At 40.3% G+C, this 19224-nt stretch overlaps 1 protein-coding gene across 5 annotated transcripts in view; it reads right to left on the reverse strand.

Annotated features, from left to right (window-relative positions):
- Positions 1-19224, reverse strand: part of ARMC8 (armadillo repeat containing 8) — a 120793-nt gene that overhangs the window by 68248 nt on the left and 33321 nt on the right. For 3 of the 5 annotated variants that reach the window (XM_060196750.1, XM_060196745.1, XM_060196731.1), the window contains 4 exons: positions 10532-10603; positions 6534-6676; positions 6336-6433; positions 2152-2244 (listed from right to left, as the gene is read on the reverse strand). In XM_060196750.1, coding sequence (XP_060052733.1) covers positions 2152-2244; positions 6336-6433; positions 6534-6676; positions 10532-10603 — 406 coding nt within the window. The remainder of the gene's footprint in view (positions 1-2151; positions 2245-6335; positions 6434-6533; positions 6677-10531; positions 10604-19224) is intronic. The other 2 variants (XM_060196735.1, XM_060196742.1) reach the window with 2 other exon arrangements.

A 19224-nucleotide genomic window follows, 5' to 3' on the forward strand; every position in this document is an offset into this window, starting at 1 on the left:
ATCATGAATCAGTGGGGATTAAACCAATGCCCTGCAGGCAGGGCAGTGCTTAGTTAACAGTGGTTTATGTAAATAGACTGCAGTGTTAAGCAGGGGGAATTAAATCAATGAAACAGAAGGGGTCTTAGAAGCATACCAACATAATCTATAACAAGTAGGGAATTAGAATAAATTGTGAAGACAAACCTAAATTAGCCTTAGCTTACATGTCAGCATACTGGGATAAGTAAGGACCTCTTTTTCCTTCTCAAATTCAACATTCCAATTTAAATATTGGCTGTCCCTATCAGAAGTAAATCAACAGGTATTGCTCTCTCTACCCTCTATTGTTCTTCCATCTCTGCTTTCAACCAGTCTGTGGCCAACTGTTTCCCACTTTGAGATGGCCTAACTAATAAGATTGTTTTATATTCTTCAATCCATTTTATATATAGTCAAGCAAATATATAAATACATTCCTCCCCACTTACCATTTTAATACAAAAGGTAGAATTGTCTTATCTATATAGCTACTACATATAGATAAGACAGGTACATGCTTATACATATGATTTATGCAAAAATGGGGCTAGATGGTAGCTCAGTAGCTGAGCACACATTACAATGTGCGAGGATCCATGTTCAAATCCCCAGTCCCCACCTGCAGGAGGGAACCTTCACTAGTGGTGAAGCAGTGCTATAAGTGTCTCTCTTCCTCTCTCCCTAGCTCCCCTTTCCATCTTCATTTGTCTCTACATAATAAATAACAAATAAAATATTTTTTTAAATACTGTCCCTGTTGCTTCTTCAACTATTTAAAGTCTTTGAACCAAAAACTGCACAATTATTTCTTACCAAAAGAGCTCTTCCTCCTTTCTTTGGCCATGCATAGGATTGTATGGAAATACAAACAAGAAACTAATGGCTGGCCCATTTAGAGAAAAGGAGCTAGGAAGGCACATCAAGCCCTCCTCAGAGTTCTCAGCTCCAAAAGATGGGTCTCAGTATGTGAGCAGCTATTTCAGAAGTGGCAACAACTTAGAAGTTAGGACTCCAGTTATTGTTATTGGTAGTGTCCCCCCCACCCCCTTAATAAATAAGGGAGAGAAATCTAAAATACCAGAGATCTAAGACTTCTTGCTTGGCATGTAGGTCTTCACTTGTCTTTCCCCTCTTACCTGTGGTCCCCAAACTCCTCACACTGTATTGGTGTTTGTATGATAGGTAGGTGAGTAATGCTGTCTTGAAACACCCATGGAATCGTTCGGCTAGAAATTTGAGAATGTATAGAAATTGTAAAAGATCACCCTTGGTAATCAAAAGAGTATACCTGATTATGCAAACTATGAAGTAAATTAAGTAGCACTTCATAGTATTTCTTCAGTTTAGACTCTAGCCTTTTGGGACTAGCAAGTTCTCTCAACAGAGCATTGAAGAATCATTCTTATTTTTCCTTACAGAAGGTCACTTTAAACTATTTCCTACAGTGTAAAAACTGAGGGTGTAAGGTAATAATCAGGATCACACACTGCTGGTAGGAGCATAAAATGGTACAGCCTTGGGCTGTGGAGATAGATAGCATAATGGTTATGCCAAAGACCTGCATGGTTCAGGCTCTAAGGTACCAGGTTAAATCCCCAGCACCACCATAAGTCCTCTGGTCTTTCTCTCTGTATCTCCCACTCTCATTAAAATAAAGTTAAAAAAAAAAAAAGTACAACCTCTATATAAATAATAAATGGTAATATTACAAATGTACATGCTCTGACCCAGCAATTTTTCTTACAGAATGCCTTACACATGAAGTACTTGTTGCAGCACTGTTTTAAAATAATATAAGCCAACCCCCTAACAGAGGACAGTTAAATAAATCATTATACATTTTATATAGTAAAACACCATGTGGCTGTTTCTAGAAGACAAGAAAGCTCTTTCTGTACTGATACAGAATAATCAAACTAAATTAAGTGAAAATGTAAGGTGCATAACTGTATGTCTGGTGTGCTACTACTTGTATTAAAAGAGAGAGAGAGAGAGAGAGAGAGAGAGAGGGCCTATACATAGTGTTGCTACCCTATATATAGATGGTCTCTGGCAGGATATATAAAAAGGCACAATTCCTGGGGGCATGTAAAATTTTACATTGAAGAGAACATTCTCTCTGGCTCTTACTTTACAGCAGTGTGAGAAGATCTGGCAGATGTACTCCTGGGTGTAGCGGGATCTGCTAAGCAGCGCCATGAGGTGTGGTATCACTGTGGCATCCTTGAAGGGAAGCAGAGCACAAAGACAAGGAACTGAAGCACCATGAAAACATCTAACAAATAATTCCCAAGAGCATGTACATATTCTAGTCTCTCAACTTGCTTTATAATATGTTATAGGAGACTTTGCATATGCCTCCTGGTCAATTTTATGTTTTTTCCCCCTATACTAGGAAAGCAGAAAAAAGAAAAAAAAAAAGAAGGAAGTAAAAGAACTAAAGAGAGGGAGAAGTATAAAAGGGAGGGAAAAGAAAACTGTTTCATGGTTAATGGAGTTCTAGTGGTACATACTGACAACTCTGTGTGTTTCCATATAGAGCTGACAGTCAAAGTCAGGGCTTCAAACATGGTAATATATGCACTTGACCCAAAGAGGTATTTCCTGGGACCTATCCTCTTAACACAGCAAATAAAAGCAATAAGGTCATCACAACTATCTAGAAAAGGACACAGAAAGTATTCAACCATGACAACAAAATACAGAAACAAGAAATTCACAACTGCACTCCTATAAATACCCTTTAACCCATAATATAAACAAAATGTTTAAAAATTATTTCCATAAGACTTAACAGAAATGTACCAAAAGCAAATCTGTTACTAAAATAAGATATAATGCAGTTTATAAGGAGAAATTATTGCATGAAAATACAACATGGCAATCTGAATCTCTGGGCTGTTATGTGTCAGTAATCCATCAACATTCGCTTACGCTGCCAGCTAATTTCCATCTGTACAAGACAACTTGTACAGATGCTACTAATTTGGAACCCACTATCCTGCTGATACCTAGCAACACACATCATGGTAAAGAAGAAAGAAATCCAGCCTTCCTGCCACAGGGTTCTGCAAGAACCTGTTTTTCAGACTGCAACAGAAATATAAAAAGGTGAAGAGGGATATGACCTGAATCACAAATGGAAAGGAAACCGAGGCAAACTTCTTAAGTCACTGTTGTCATGGCCTTAGAGCTATGTTCTGGAGTGTGGATGTGCACACAAATTCCCAGGGGATACTTTTTATGTAAAAACTGATTCTGGAAGTTTCGAGAATTTAAGATCCCATTTTCTAACCACCTTCCAAATAGACCCATGCAGTTAGTCCACTGTTAAGACTATATCTTAACAAAAGACAAAAACAAAAAAACAAAAAAAAACAAACAAAAAATACATACTTGGAGGGTAAGAAAGGAAACTTGGTATCAAAGCTGGGGAAGGGTGTGGTGTACTCACACCTATTATGGGGCTGTAAGAAATTTCACATGTAACAACAGTCCTGGAAATGATCATTTCCCCCCCAAAAAAAGAATCTTTCCCCTCTATTTAACACTCTCTTGTCACAGGCAGTGTAAAAACAAATGAAAGCCTTTGAAATTTTGAAGCGAAACAGGTACTAGGGACTGGGCAGTGGTGCACCAGTTGAGGGCACATAATATCATGCTTAAGGACCTGGGTTCAAAGCCACTAGCTCCCTTTATAGGAGAAAAGCTCTACGAATGGTGAAGCAGTGTTGAAGGCATCTCTTTCCTCTATCCAGCCCTCCAAACCTCCCTCCCCTCTGTTTTTCTCGGCCCAATAAAATAAAATAAATATTAAAGAAGAGGGGGCCAGACAGTGGCACAGCCAATTAAGCACACATATTACCATGCACAAGGACCCAAGTTTGATCCCTCCCACTCCCCATCTGGAGAGGGATGCTTCATGAGCAGTGAAGCAGGTCTGCAGGTGTTTATCTTTCTCATTGTATCTCTCTATCTTCCCCTCCTCTCTCATTTCACACTGTCCTAGCCAATAAATAGAAAGAAGGGGGTGGGGAATGGCCACTGGGAGCAATGGACTCACAGTGCCAGGACTGAACCCCAGAAAAAATCCTGGTGGCAATAAAGGGGTGTGTGGGGGGGAGCAGGTACCAAGTACACAAAAAGAGAAAAGGCAGTAACGACCAGTATCCATCTATTTTATGGGCTGAAGGGAACTAATTGGCAGCATTGGCAGAAGTCAAGAAAGCAGTTAGCAGCTAAGATGTAGCAAAAAAAAAAAAAAAAAAGAGATTTAAAAAAAAAAGCTTCTTTCAAGCTGTTGAAACTACTTCTGAAACCCTCATCTCAGTTGCTCTCTATTCAAAGATATTTATTTTATAGGATTGAGAGGGGGAGAGAGGGAGACAGAGAGACACTTGCAGCACTGCTTCACCACTCATGAAGCTTCACCCCCTGCAGGTGGGGACTGGGGGGCTTGAGCCTGGGTCGTTGTGCACTGTCAAGTGTGTGGTCATCTGGGTGTACCACCACCGAGCTTTTTTTTTTTTTTTTTTTTTTTAATTTACCTTCTCTGTGTTTAAGCTCCCAGGAAATCTCATCTTCCCTTTGGTAATTCTTGGTGATACAGAATTTTTGTTTTTAAAAGTTTATTTATTATTGAGAAAGGAGGAGAGACAGGGAAAGAACTAGATATCACTTTGGTACATGTGCTGCCGGGGTTTAAACTCAGAACCTCATGCTTGAGAGTACAATACTTTATCCAATGCACCACCTCTCAGACCACAACCCCTGGTTGCTTTTTTATTCCCTTTATTTTCCTGTTATAATAGCCCCATCCCAATTCTTCACATTGCCCCATTCTGCCAATATGCTACAAAATAACTACATAATTTGCCCAAAGTTACCCATCTGAAAACAGGATTTTAAAACAGGGTTTTGAACTGTACTGCCATGACTCAGATGCTACTGGTCCATGGACTCCTCTCCAACTAGTTCTCAATTAGGGATGTCCAGTTTACAGAAAAGGACTCATAAGTGAAATCAAAGACTGTATCCTAAAGATCCTCTTGCATTCACAAAGAGATCAAACCAATTATCTGTGTGTAGAAGTTTCTCCTGAATTGACATCTCATTAACAGGGGGATAAAAAGATCCTGGCTAGCTTGTCACTCTGCTTTCATAATTTATTAATAAACCATGGTTCATTGTTTGGAAAACTCTGGTCTAGACCATTTGACTTTTCTATATAAGAAAAATTCAGACCCAGGCATAGTGAGGAGCTTTCATAGAGAAACAATTTATACTATGTAACATCTCCAATTTTATGCTTCAGACATTTGGTGAGTTCATGGGGGGGCGGGGAGCTTAACTAGGCTAATGATAGAGTAGTGGTTCAGTGCAACTAACTGACACCTGTGAGCTGGATGGTGTATACAGCAGCTAGCTACTGCCATCCTCCATTAAACCATTCTGCCCACTGTCCTATAGGATGCTCTCTTCTAGAGTTTTCCTAGATTGGATTTCTTTTTCTTCTCTACTTCTGTAATTGTGCTCATTATTCAAAACAGGTCAAATACTAGCTTCTCAGGCAGAGGAGATAGCACAGCACTTATGCAAAAGATTTCCATGCTTGAGGCTCCAAGGTCCAGGTTTAATCCTTAGCTCCATCATAAACCAGAAGTGAGTATGGCTCTGGTCTAAATAAGTAAATAAAATTCTTAATTATTCTCTTTTTTTGCCTCCAGGGTTATCATTGGTGCTTGGTGCCGGCACTATGAACCCACTGTTTCTGGAGGTCATTTTTTCCCATTTTATTGGCTAGGACAGAGAGAAATTGAGAGAGGAGGAGGAGATAGAGGGGGGGAGAGAAAAATAGACACCTACAGACCTGCTTCACCACTTGCTAAGTGACCCCTCCTGCAGGTGGGGAGCCGGGGGCTCAAACCAGGATCCTTGTGCTTCATACTATGTGCACTTAACCCAATGTGCTACTGCCCGGCCCCCAAATTCTAATTTCTCTATAATGCCTACTCTGAATTTCAACCAAGAATGAGTGAAATCTCCTTTCACTAATTTAACATAAAATACTGTATTGTTATCTATACATTAAAATATCAAATGAGTCTTTTTTTAAAAATTGCAAATTCCTCAAACTCTGAGGTTATCTTTTATATCTTTAACAGCTTAGGATCGTCTGATATTTGCAAAGAAGCAAGAACTCAAAATACTTCTGGAAACTTCTGTAACATAGCACAGATATGGTGGGTTTTGAGATGCTAAGATTCTAAGTCCTCTGCTAGTGAAATGATGGCTTAAAAACACCGAAGACTCACTGTATACAGTAGCTCCTCTGGAGTGACAGGGCTCGTGAAGATGGTGCGTAGGCATCGAAGGCAAGCTTCAATGAATTTCAGGTCTGGAGACAGTAGTCCTATTAACAGAACAGATCAGAGACTCATGCACTTAATCTGTACTTAAAGCACAAGAAAACTCTTAATATTTAGCTGTGCAAAAACAACTGTCCTACATACCTTGTAGTAAGGCAGGGATAATATGGCAATCCAGTAGAGACTTGACATTGTTTTCAGTACCCATAGCAAGACTCCCCAATACCACTGCACACTCCGTTTTCAGCTCTGTGCTCGAGGTTTCTTGCTGAAGCAAGTACAACAATCTAAAAAGAAGGAACTTGATAAACAGAAGACTAAAAAACTAAAAACAAAAGTTAGCTAAATAATGTAACAGAAAAAGGCTATGAATACTCTTTACATATTAAAAATCTGGTTGATAGATTCAAAACCCTGCTCCCCACCAGCAGGGGACATATTTCATGAGCAATGAAGCAAGTCTGCAGATGTCTATCTTTCTCTCCCTATTTCCTCCTCCCCTCTCAATTTCTCTGTCTTATCAGGTAAGATGGGGGTGGGGGGACTCGCTCCAGTAGCTCAATTGGTTAGCACACGTTACTTATAAAGAAGAAGAAAAAGGAGGAGGAGGAGGAGAAGGAAAGATGGTCACTGGATGATGTGAATTCACAGTGCTGGCATCGTAAATATAACCATGGTGACAATTAAATTAAAAAAATAAATAGGGGCCGTGTGGAAGCACACCTGGTTAAGTGCCCATGTTACAATGCGCAAGGATCCAGGTTCAAGCCCCCGGCCACCACCTGCAATGGGAAAGCTTTGCGAGTGGTGAAGCAGTGTTACAGGTGTCTCTCTGTCTCTCTCCTAACACCCCCTTCCCTCTAGATTTCTGGCTATCTCTAATAAATAAATAAAAATAATAAAATTTAAAAATAAAACTTATATCCTAAAGTTAAAAAACAAAAGTCTTAAACTATGGTGATTAGCAGAAGGGGTTAGACAGACAGAACTTTGGTGGTTGGTGTGATGTGGACTATATACCCCTGTAGCCTTATAATCTTATAAACCATTACCAAATCGCTAATGAAAATTACATTAAAAAAAAAACTCAAAGTCTTCAAATGCAAGTGCTGCAGATCTTAAATTCAGACTAGAAACAGACATTGAATTGAGAGCTGGAGCTAAAGATATCACAAAGGACAGTCTAGAGGCACTACTTTAGAGTCCTTGTTTTCAACAAGGAAAGCTCTCTTTGTCTCCCAATTCTGAGAATCAGGAGATCCATTTCCACTCCAGCCCAACAATTACTCCCCAGACTCTGTGATCAGTTATCAGTAATGACATACTGTGCTAGGGCAGAACCTTTATTCTTCCTAAAAGCATATGTATACATCATGTATACTAACCACTAATTCTTTATGAAAATCTTCTGAAAGCTCAATGGCTACCAAAAACACATCTGAAACTGGCTATAACCAAAACAATCACATATCCTATATCAAAGATAGGGGGGAAAAAAAACCCTAAAACTGTAAGACAATACTGAATGAAAAACTTACAATAGTTGCACACAACGGTTAGTTCTGGGGGGTGTTCTGATTAAGCACACATATTACTAAGCACAAGATGCCAGGTTCAATCCCCAATCCCCACCTGCAGGGGGCCATTTTTTAAGTGGTGAAACAGGATAGCAGATGTCTTTTTTTCCCTCTACTTCCCTGTCCTCTCTCAATTTTTTGGTGTCCTAGCTAATGAAAATAAGAGAAAAAAGAAAATGACACCCTGGGGGCTGGGAATGGTAGATTCATAGTAACAGCACTAAGCCCCAGTGATAACCCTGGTGGCAATACAAAAAAACAAAAACCAGGAAGCCGCCCACATAGTACCATGTGCAAAGTGCAAAGACGGTGGTTCAAGCTCAGCTCCAACCTACAAGGGGGAGGCTTCACAAACAGTGAAGGTTTGCAGGTGTCTCTCTTTCTCTTTCCCTATCTCACCCCACCCCCCATTTTTCTTTTTCCTGTCAAATAAAATAGAAAGAAAAAATGGCTACCAGGAGCAGTAGATTCCTAGTGCCTACACCAAGCCCCAGTGATAACCCTAGTGGCAATTAATAAATAAATAACTTAGTTTTGAGTAGCAAAGGCAAAAAAGGAAATTATATACTTGCCATTGTCTGCCATTAGGTACTCAAAGGAAAATGAGTTAATTTTAAAAACAGTAAATTCTGGGGGACTGGTGGTAGTGCACCTCATTAAGCGGCTCCTTCCCTTTCTATCTCCCCTCCCCTCTCTTTCTTAAACTAGTATAGTCATGGGCCCTTTGGAATATACTAAAATAGGCCTACTAGCTATCTCTAAAATGAAGACCCCAAATCATCTATAATATTCCAGCCTTTAGGTTCATGATTAGTCAACAATTTGTTTGGCTTTATATGTTAACTCTTTTTTTTTTTTTCAGCCACCAGGCTCCAGATGTTAAGATGATGCCAACTGGACCTCCCTGGGCAGATGACCCCACCAATGAGTCCTGGAGCTCTGATTCCCCAGAGCCCTGCCCCACTAGGGAAAGAGAGAGGCAGGCTGGAAGTATGGACAGACCTGTCAACGTCCATGTTCAGTGGGGAAGCAATTACAGAAGCCAGACTTTCCACTTTCTGCACCCCATAATGACCCTGTGTCCATACTCCCAGGGGGATAAAGAATAGGAAAGATATCAGAGGAGGGGATGGGATATGGAGTTCTGGTAGTGGGAACTGTACCCCTCTTATCCTATGGTTTTTTCAGTGTTTCCTTTTTATAAATAAAAAATTAAAAATAAATAAAATATTAAAATAAAATTTTTAATTTATTATTATCTTTATTGAATAGAGACATCCAGAAATTGAGAGGGAAGGGGGTGGCAGAGAAAAGGAGAAAGACAGACAGACACCTGCAACACTGTTTCATCAATCACAAAGCTTTCTCCCTGCAGGTGGAGATCAGGGGCTTGAACTCAGGTCCTCACACATTGTAACATGTGCTCTAAACTAGTTGTGCCACCACCCAGCCCTTCTCTCTGTCTCTATCCAATAATAATAATAATATAAAAACATTTACATAAAAAACAGCAAATTCTAATGAGGCGGAGAGGCAAGAGACAGCACCCAGGCAGATTTATTTAATTCAAGAAAAAAAAAAAAAAGTGTTGAGGCTCCAAAGCAAGTATTATCCAATTACACAGAAGGCCTGGACAGTAAGAAGCAGGTTAGGGCCACTGTCCATCACACAGCACATCCCTCTAGAGCAGGGTCTCCCTGCATGCCAGGCCATACAATGAGTGAATAAGCTTCCCAAATTCCCCAATATGCTACATGGACTTCATAGGTCCATTCTCTAGCATTCTGAATTCTTTTGAAGAAATAATTCATATATTTCAAAGCAAGTATTAGTAAAAATAAGAGGCTTTTAAAAAATATATAATAGATAATACAGAAAAAAAAGTGGAGGTGAGAGTCGGGCAGTAGTGCAGCGGGTTGGGTGCACATGGCGCAAAGCGCAAGGACCGGCATAAGGATCCTGGTTGAAGACCCCGGCTCCCCACCTGCAGAGGAGTCACTTCACAGGCAGTGAAGCAGGTCTGCAGGTGTCTATCTTTCTCTCCCCATCTCTGTCTTCCCCTCCTCTCTCCATTTCTCTCTGTCCTATCCAACAATGATGAGACCAGTAACAACAATAATAACTACAATAATAAAACAACAATGGCAACAAAAAGGAATAAATAAATAAATGTATTTTTAAAAGTATTTTAAAGAAAGCCTCTCCCCGAGAGTTGGGCGGTAGTGCAGCAGGTTAAGCACATGTGGCACTAAGCACAAGAACTGGTGTAAAGATTCCGGTTCGAGCCCCTGGCTCCCCACCTGCAAGGGAGTCACTTCACAGGCGGTGAAGCAGGTCTGCAGGTGTCTCTCTTTCTCTGCCCCCTCTGTCTTCCCCTCCTCTCTCAATTTCTCTCTGTGCTATCCAACAACGACGACATCAATAACTACAACAATAAAACAACAAGGGCAGCAAAAAGGAAAAAAAAATAAATATAAAAATTTTTTTTAAGTTGAGGCTTAGGGTTGATAATGAAATTTGCATTACCAACATAAACATCAGGAAAAGGGGTTATTGCAGACATACCTTGGAACAGCTCCTAAAACAATGAGGTTGGCTTTCTGCTTGTTGTTTCCAATAACAGCATTTTTCATGTCTCTGAATCATGGAGAAAAGGAAAGTGTAAGGTACACTGAGACATCACAGAAAAATCAAAGATCAATTCGTCCCACTGTGCCATTACCTAACAACATTTTAGATTAGCAAGTATAGGAGTCAGTGACAAAGTCAGAATACTGGCCTTTTTTTCTCGAGTGCAGAAGAGAAGGGACAGAAACAGATGTTAAGTAAACCTGAGGATTATACAACAGGACAGTTGTGAAGTGTGGAAAGTGGGTGGCAAAGGGCTTGCAAAACGTTTTTGAATGCTGAGTTAGAATTAAAAAAAAATTCTTTGAGTATCAAGAAATACAGAATATTAATTCTCTAAAGAAAAAATAAGAATGAAATAGAGAGTAGACAGGTCACTCACTGGGTAGAGCATGTGCACTACTGTGAGCATAGCCCAGGTTTATGCCCTGGCGCCACATGTAAGATGCCACCGCAACAGAGGAAACTCCAGTGTTGTGGTCCACTGGAGGAGATGGGGAAGGAAGGGAAGGGAACGGAAAGGAAGACCAACCTTTCAGAACTCTAGGAGTAGGTAGTAAAAACAATCATCTCACAGAACATACAGCTTCAGGGACATGATTTTGCTTGTTTTTTCCCTCTCTTCCTGACTTCTTCTATACCAAGTATTTCTTATAATTTGATTTTATTTGCATTATGATCTTATGAGTTGTACCTTCTTGAGGTTTTGTTTTATAATTCCTAGTCTCCAAGGGATATCATCCTCTTTCTTGGCTACTTTAATAGCTTTACAAGTACACACTTTAACTTCCTCACCCTGCTGTTTGGTCACTGTTGGGGTGTGAGGGCCTTCACTGTTCTGGGTGACAGAGGGGTGGGGAAGAAGAGCACCACAGCTTCTGCCAGTGCTACCATACTCCCATGTGGTGCACCAGAGGCTAGAACCTGGGTCATGTGCGTGGCAAAGCAGGCATCCTGTCAGGGAGCTATCTGCTGGTCTTTATAATGCTACTGTCAAACATTATTTGACCACTAGAAAAGGTTACCAACTAAAATGATGTGCTATTGATTATAAGAAGCCTCCCAATTTATTTAAGATTTAGTTGTGATTAATGGGGGTTTACGAGATTATGAGATTATACCACACCCACCACCAAACATCTGGGCATTTTATTTTTTATCAGAAAAAGCATAATCCATTGTGATTATTCTGCTTAAGCAGTCAGTGGTCTTATAAGGAGATTAAAACACAAGAAAAAAAAACTATTTCTCACATATTCATAAACATTTTGTTATTTATTTTACCAGAGCACCACTCAGCATTGGTTGATGGTGATGCCAAGGACAGAAGCTGGGGCCTCTTGTATGCAAGTCCTGTGTGATACCACTGGCAACCTGAGCATTTTAAATTTTACACTCAGATCTTTAACTCACGAGTAAAGTTATTCTACCCTCACAGTGTTCTTATCGATTGTAAGTGACTCATAAACATAGGAGGTGATCCCAAAGGACAGGTAGGGTAAAAATACATTAAAATAAACCAATTATTAAAATTAAATGTCTAGTAGAAACTTTTACCCTAATTGATCAGTTGTGCTATTACTTTTTTGTTTAATTTTAAAAAATATTTTATTTATTTTATTTTTGAGAGAGACAGAGAGACAAACACCAGAGCACTGCCCAGCTCTGGCTTATAGTGGTGTGGGGAATTGAACTTGGGACTTCAGAGTCTCAGGCATGAGAGTCTCTTTGCATAAATATTATCTACCTCCTTCCACTTTAATTTTTTTAATCTTTATTTATTGGATAGAGATGGCCAGAAATAAAGAGGGTAGTGGGAGATAGAGAGGGAGAAAGAGAGACACCTGCAGCACTACTTCACCACTCATAAAGCTTTCCCCTGGGTCCTTGGGCATTATAGCGTGCACTCAACCAGGTGCACCACCACCCGTATATTTAACCTAGTGGAACCTATATACAGAAAACCTACAGCCAATATCATACTTAATGGTGAGAAACTGAAAGCATTCCCACTTAGATCAGGGACTAGACAGGACTGCCCACTGTCACTCTTACTACTCAACATAGTGTTGGAAGTTCTGGCCATAGCAATTCAAGCAAGAGCAAAGAATTAAAAGGATACATATTGGAAGAGAAGAGGTCAAAGTGTCACTATTATGATAATATACACAGAAAAACCTAGAGAATACAGCAGAAAGCTCTAGGAAATTATCAGGCAACATTGTATGGTGTCAGGCTACAAAACTAGCACATGAAATGTCAATGTATTCCTTTATGCTAATACTAAGTCAAAGAAGAAGAAATCCAGAAATCAGTCACATTCAATATAGCAGCAAAAACAATGAAATATCTAGAAATAAACTTAACAAAAGAAGTAAAGACTTGTATATTGTGAGTCACTATACAAGGAAATGGAAAAATATACAAAGAAGTAGAAAGATATTTTATGTTCATGGGTTGGAAGAACATCATCAAAATGAATATTCTACCCTGAGCAATATACAAATTTAATGCAATCCACACCAAGGTCCCACCAATTTTTTTCTTTTTCTTTTAATTACTGGATAGAGACAGAGATAAATTGAGAGGGGAGGGGGGAGGGAGAGTGGGAGAGAGACAGAGAGACATCTGTAACTTTACTTCACCACTTATGAAGCCTTGCCCCTGCAAGTGAGGGCCAGGGGCTTGAACCCGGGTCCTTGCACACTGTAATGTGTCTGCTTAACCAAGTGTGCCACTGTCTGGCCTCAAATAATTTGTAGGTGTTTATTTTTGTTTTTAGAATAAGACAGAGAGAAGCTGAGAAGGAATGGGCAGAGAGAGGAAGAGAAAGACCTGCAACTCTACTTCACTCCTTGTGAAGCCTCTCCCCTGCAGGTAGGGGCTGGGGATTTGAACCTGGGTCCTTTGCACTATAAAGTATACAATCTACCTGGTGAGCCACTGCCCGACACCCCCACCAATTTTTTTTTCTAAGAGAATCCAATAAAAGCTACAAAAGTTTGTCGAGAACCAGAAAAATATCTAGGAATATTTATCTTGAGAAAAAAAGAATTGGAGGCATTATACTTCCAGATCTCAAACTATATTGCAGGGCCATTGTGATCAAAACTGCTTGCAACAAAAACAGACACACTGACCAGTGGAATAGAATTGAGAGCCTAGAAATAAACCCACACACCTATGGAGATCTAGTTTTTCGCAAGGGTGTCCAAACTATTAAATGGAAAGAAGAGTCTCTTCAACAATTGATGTTGGGAAAACTGGGTTAAACTGAGCAGAAGAGTGAAACTGAACCACTGCATTTTACCACACACAAAAGTAAACTCCGAATGGATCAAGGACTATGATGTTAGACCAGAAACTACTGGCAGGAAAATAGTGGCAAGTTCTTTTCCATCTAAATTTTATAAGCATCTTCAGTGATACAAATCCAGTTGCAGGGGGCTGAGTGGCAGAGCCACGGGTTAAGCACATGTGGCGCCAAGCGCAAGGACCAGCATAAGGATCCCGGTTCGATCCTGGCTCCTCACTAGCAAGGGGAGGAAGTGGTGAAGCAGGGCTGCAGGTGTCTGTCTCTCTCCCTCTCTGTCTCTCCCAACACTCTCAAATTTCTCTGTCTGTATCTGATAATAAATTAAAAAAAATTTTTTTTTAAAAATCCAGTTGCAAGGAATATTAAAACAAAAATAAAAAAACAAGACTACATCAAACTGAATGGTTTCTGCACAGCAAAAGAAATCACCACCCAAACAAGAGAGTCCTTACAGAATGGAAAAAGAACTGTTTATGTCATACATCAAACAAAAAGCTAATTAAAAAATATAAAAAGTCCACCAAACTCAGCCACAAAAAACCAAATGACTCCATCCTAAAACAGGGAGAGGACATGAACGGAATATTCACCAAAGAAAAGATCCAAAGGTCAACAGATATATGAAAAAAATGCCCAGTAATTGATAGAGAAATGCAAATAAAGGTAACAATGAGATACCACTTCACTCCTGTGAGAATGCCATACATCAGAAAGGACAACAACAACAAATGCTGGAGAGGCTGTGGGGACAAAGGAACTCTCCTGCACTGCTAGTGAGAATATAAATTGGTCCAACCCCTGTGGAGAGCAGTCTGGAGAACTCTCAGGCCTACCTATGACCCAAAAATTCTTCTCCTGGGAATATAGCTTAAGAAAACAAACACATCCATTCAATTTGGGTATACCTATATTCATAGCAGCACAGTTTGTAATATCCAAAACCTAGAAGCAACCCAGGCAACCAACAGATGAGTAGATGAGAAAATTGTGGTATATATACACACACTGGCATATTACTCAGCTATTAAGAATGGTAAATTCACCTTCTTCACCTCATGTTGGATGCAGCTTGAAGGAATCATGTTAAATAAGGTAAGACAGAAAAAGAAGGATGAATATGGGATGATCTCACTCATAGACAGAAGCTGAGAACTAAGAACAATAAGAACAGAAGGGGGAAAACAAAGCAGAACTTGGACTGGGTTTGGTGTATTACACCAAAGTGAAGGACTCTCATTCAAGGGGAGGTGGGGGAGACACACAGCTTTCAGAACCTAATGCAAGATGGTAGAAAAGGACCTAGGCTGGAAGTGACTATTTTGCAGAAAACTATGAAATTTTGCACATGTAAATCATTAACCCAGTAATTTTTCTAATTTTTTAAATATTTATTTTCCCTTTTGTTGCCCTTGTTTTTTATTGTTGTTGTAGTTATTATTATTGTTGCTATTGATGTTATCATTGTTGAATAGGACAGAGAGAAACAGAGAGAGGAGGGGAAGACAGAGAAGGGGAGAGAAAGATAGACACCTGCAGACCTGCTTCACTGCTTGTGAAGCGACTCCCCTGCAGGTGGGGAACCAGGGGCTGGAACCGTGATCCTTACACAGGTCCTTGTGCTTCCTGCCACGTGCGCTTAACCGCTGCGCTACCGCCCAGCTCCCCAATAATTTTTTTTAAAGCAAATAAATAAATTTAGCACATTTTGAGTTTGAGGGAAATGTGGAGTCTAGGTTGAAAAGACAAAGTAACAATGAAGGCAGTTAAAAAGTGAAAAGGAGAAGAGACAAGCCAAAGAAGGCTAAATTATGAAGCAAGCCCATTTTTATCAGAAAAGTGGCATGAAAAGTGGCTACAGAACAAGAACTGAATGTGCAGCAAATTAGACTACAGATAACACTGGAGTCAAGAGAGGCAGCTCAGTGATGAATGGCTTTCCTCTCCAGTGCCAAGGTCCCCTGTGTTTATCATTACCACAGCATCCACAAATCAGGCTACAGAGAACTGTCCTTTCATTAGTCAATTCCTCTTGTAGACTTCTGGATCCTCCAGAGCAGTGACTACATTTTTCATCTTAACTTTTTTTTTTTTTTTTTTGCCTATAGGGTTATTTCTGGGGATTGGTGCCAGCACTAGGAATCCACTGCTTCTGGTGGCCATCCCCCCCCCATTTTATTGGCTAGAACAGAGAGAAATTGGAGAGAGACAGAGAGACCAGTAGTCCTGCTTCACCTGTCTTGAAGCTTAACCCCTGTAGGTGGGGAGCCAGGAACTTGAACTCAGGTCCTTGCTCTTAGTACTATGTGCACCACTATCCAGCACCCTCTTCAATTTTTTTAGTTTGATTTTTAAATTTTTTCTATTTATTTATAATTGGATAGAGACAGAAATTGAGAAGGAAGGGAGAGATAGTGAAAGACACCTGCATCCCTGCTCCACCACCCATGAAGCTTTCCCCCTGAAGGTGGGGACTAGGCGCTTGAACCTGGGACCTTGCACACTGTATGTAATATGTGCACTTAACCAGGTACAGCACCGCCTGGCCCCTCATATACTTTCACACTAGCACAGAGTCTAGCATCTTCATCACAAATGTATGATGAAGGAATGGACCAGTCATTTGCTTACATAAGACTGGTTAGGGTGGGGAGTCGGGCTGTAGCACAGCGTGTTAAGCGCAGGTGGCGCAAAGCACAAGGACCGGCATAAGGATCCCGGTTTTAACCCCGGCTCCCCATCTGCAGGGGAGTCGCTTCACAGGCGGTGAAGCAGGTCAGCAGGTGTCTAGCTTTCTCTCCCCCTGTCTTCCCCTCCTCTCCATTTCTCTGTCCTATCCAACAATGACAACAACAATAATAACTACAACAATAAAAAAACAACAAGGGCAACAAAAGGGAATAAATAAGTAAAATTTAAAAAAATTAAAAAAAAAAAGACTGGTTAGGGTGGAAGCACCAGGAATCTTTTTTTACACAAAGTACATTGTATAGAAGGAGTTAACAGATGATTTGATAAGTACAAGAAAAGCTATGATATGTGACTTATCTAAAGTGACTATGAAGTCTGGATGTCTGGGGAGAAAATACGAAAAATCTTGGAGAATCATTTCGTTTGAGAGCCAAGAATCAATTTTAATTTTAGACAAACTAAATTATCTGAGGTAAGAACAACCATGTAGCAGCCTGGAAGGTGGCACAATAAATAAAAACTTGGAATTCTCCTCCAGCACCACATGTGGCAGAGTGATACTCTGCTGTTCTCATTCTCTCTCTCTCTCTCTCTCTCTCTGGTGTTCTCATTCTCTCTCTGTCTTTCCCTTTCTCTCTCCCTCCCCCCTCCCCATGTTCTCATTCTCTCATACAAACACACACACACACACACACACCTCTTTAAAAATGAATATCTAGGGGCCGGGTGGTGGTGCACCTAGTTGAGCTCATATGTTAACAGTGCACAAGGACCCAGGTTCGAGCCCCCAGTCCCCACTTTCAAGGGGAATGCTTTGCAAGAGGTGAAGCAGTGTTTCAGGTGTCTGTCTCTCCTTCTCTGTCACCCCCTTCCCTCTCGATTTCTGGCTGTCTCTATCCAGTAAATAAAAAATAAAGATAATTTTTTAAAAATTAAAAAAAAAAGAATATCCACATAGATACTGGTGAGGTGGCTGTGGTACATACATGCCTTGCATGCATGAGGCCTTGGGTTTAATCCTCTCACCATAAATGACAGACAGAGCACTCCTCTGGTATATCTATATCTCTCTCTCTCATTTAAAAATAAATAATCAAACAAACAAATAAATATCCAGTTAAAAAATTTAAAAAACAGCTAAAAAGGAAGCCTGTCTGGCAGTCTGGGAGGTGACACAATGACTAGAGGATAAGAACCCACATTCAATGTACAGCATTGCTTGTGCCTGGCATTTCATCAATAAATTAACATCATCAATCAATCAATAAATAAATAGATAGATATGAAGGCATCAAGTCAAATCCCCAGCACTATCCAATGTCAGAGCAAAGCAGTACTTTGGAGGGGGAAAAAGGTGTAAGGAGATCCCACTCTTTGTCCACTAGTAAATGGACTCAAGAAGTTTCCACTTTTACATGGAGCTGATTTTTTTTTTTACTTCCTTCCATTCTTTGTTCTGAAAGAAGTTTAACTTCCAGTATCATAGAGAAGGACTCAGGAGGTTAGGGAAGTGACTCAAGTGGGCCTAAAAGTCTGATCCCTGGCACTGCAGGTACTGAAGTGCTTTTCTGGTTTTGGATCAAGACAGAAGTTGAGAGGGAAGGGGGAGACAGGGAGAGGGAAAGCAAGACTGTTTCACTGCTCATAATGCTTCTCCCAGGGGTCTGAACCCAGATCCTTATACACTGTAATGTGTGTGTCCTATGAGGTGCACCATCACCCAGCCCGTTTCTCTCTTTCTCTGTCTCATGTAAAAGTCTTTCACATGTAGTAAATAAAATAAATTTAAAAACTAAAGGACTCATTAAAATAAAACCAGAGGAATCGGGCGGTAGCACAACAGGTTAAGCACAGATGGCGCAAAATGCAAGGACCAGCGTAATCACAAGCGGTGAAGCAGGTCTTTCTCTCTCCCTCTGTCTTCTCCTCCTCTCTCCATTTCTCTCTGTCCTGTCCAACAACGACGACACCAATAACAACAACAATAAACAACAAGGGCAACAAAAGGGAATAAGTAATGAATAAATAAATGAAACCAGGAGATAGGTCACCCAGTAGAACACGTACTTTACTGTGCTTGAGGCCCTGGGTTTGAGTCTTAACATCATGGACAGCATTAGGAGAGCACCGTGGATGATGGAGTAGTGATATGATCTATCTCTCTCAATAATATAAAATAAAAAAATAATTCAAACTTGGCCTGGGGCAACTTGGGAGGTGGTAAAGCAAAGGGCCTGCAACTATGAAGTCCTGGGTCTGAGTCATGGCTTGTGCATACTCACTCTCTGTCTAAATAATAAATATGTATTTAAAAAGTGTAATGGCTATCAAAAGACTGAGAGAGAAAATAAAGATTGCAACTTGCCATTAAGACTGTGGGAAAAGTTGGAAGGAAGGATAGAAGAAAGGGGAGGAAGGAAGGAAAGAATCAGCCCTAGCTATACTTTAAAAAAATTTTTTAGATAGAGAAATTGAGAGGAGAGGTGAAGGGGGTGGGGAGAAAGAGAGGCAGCTGCAACCCTGCTTTAACACTCATGAAGCTTCCCCCTTGCAAGTGGGGACCAGGGGCTTGAACCTGGGTCCTTACACACTGTAAAGTGTGCACTTAACTAGGTGTACCACTGCC

Source organism: Erinaceus europaeus, chromosome 1 (assembly GCF_950295315.1).
Source record: "Erinaceus europaeus chromosome 1, mEriEur2.1, whole genome shotgun sequence".
NCBI classification, from domain to species: domain Eukaryota; kingdom Metazoa; phylum Chordata; class Mammalia; order Eulipotyphla; family Erinaceidae; genus Erinaceus; species Erinaceus europaeus.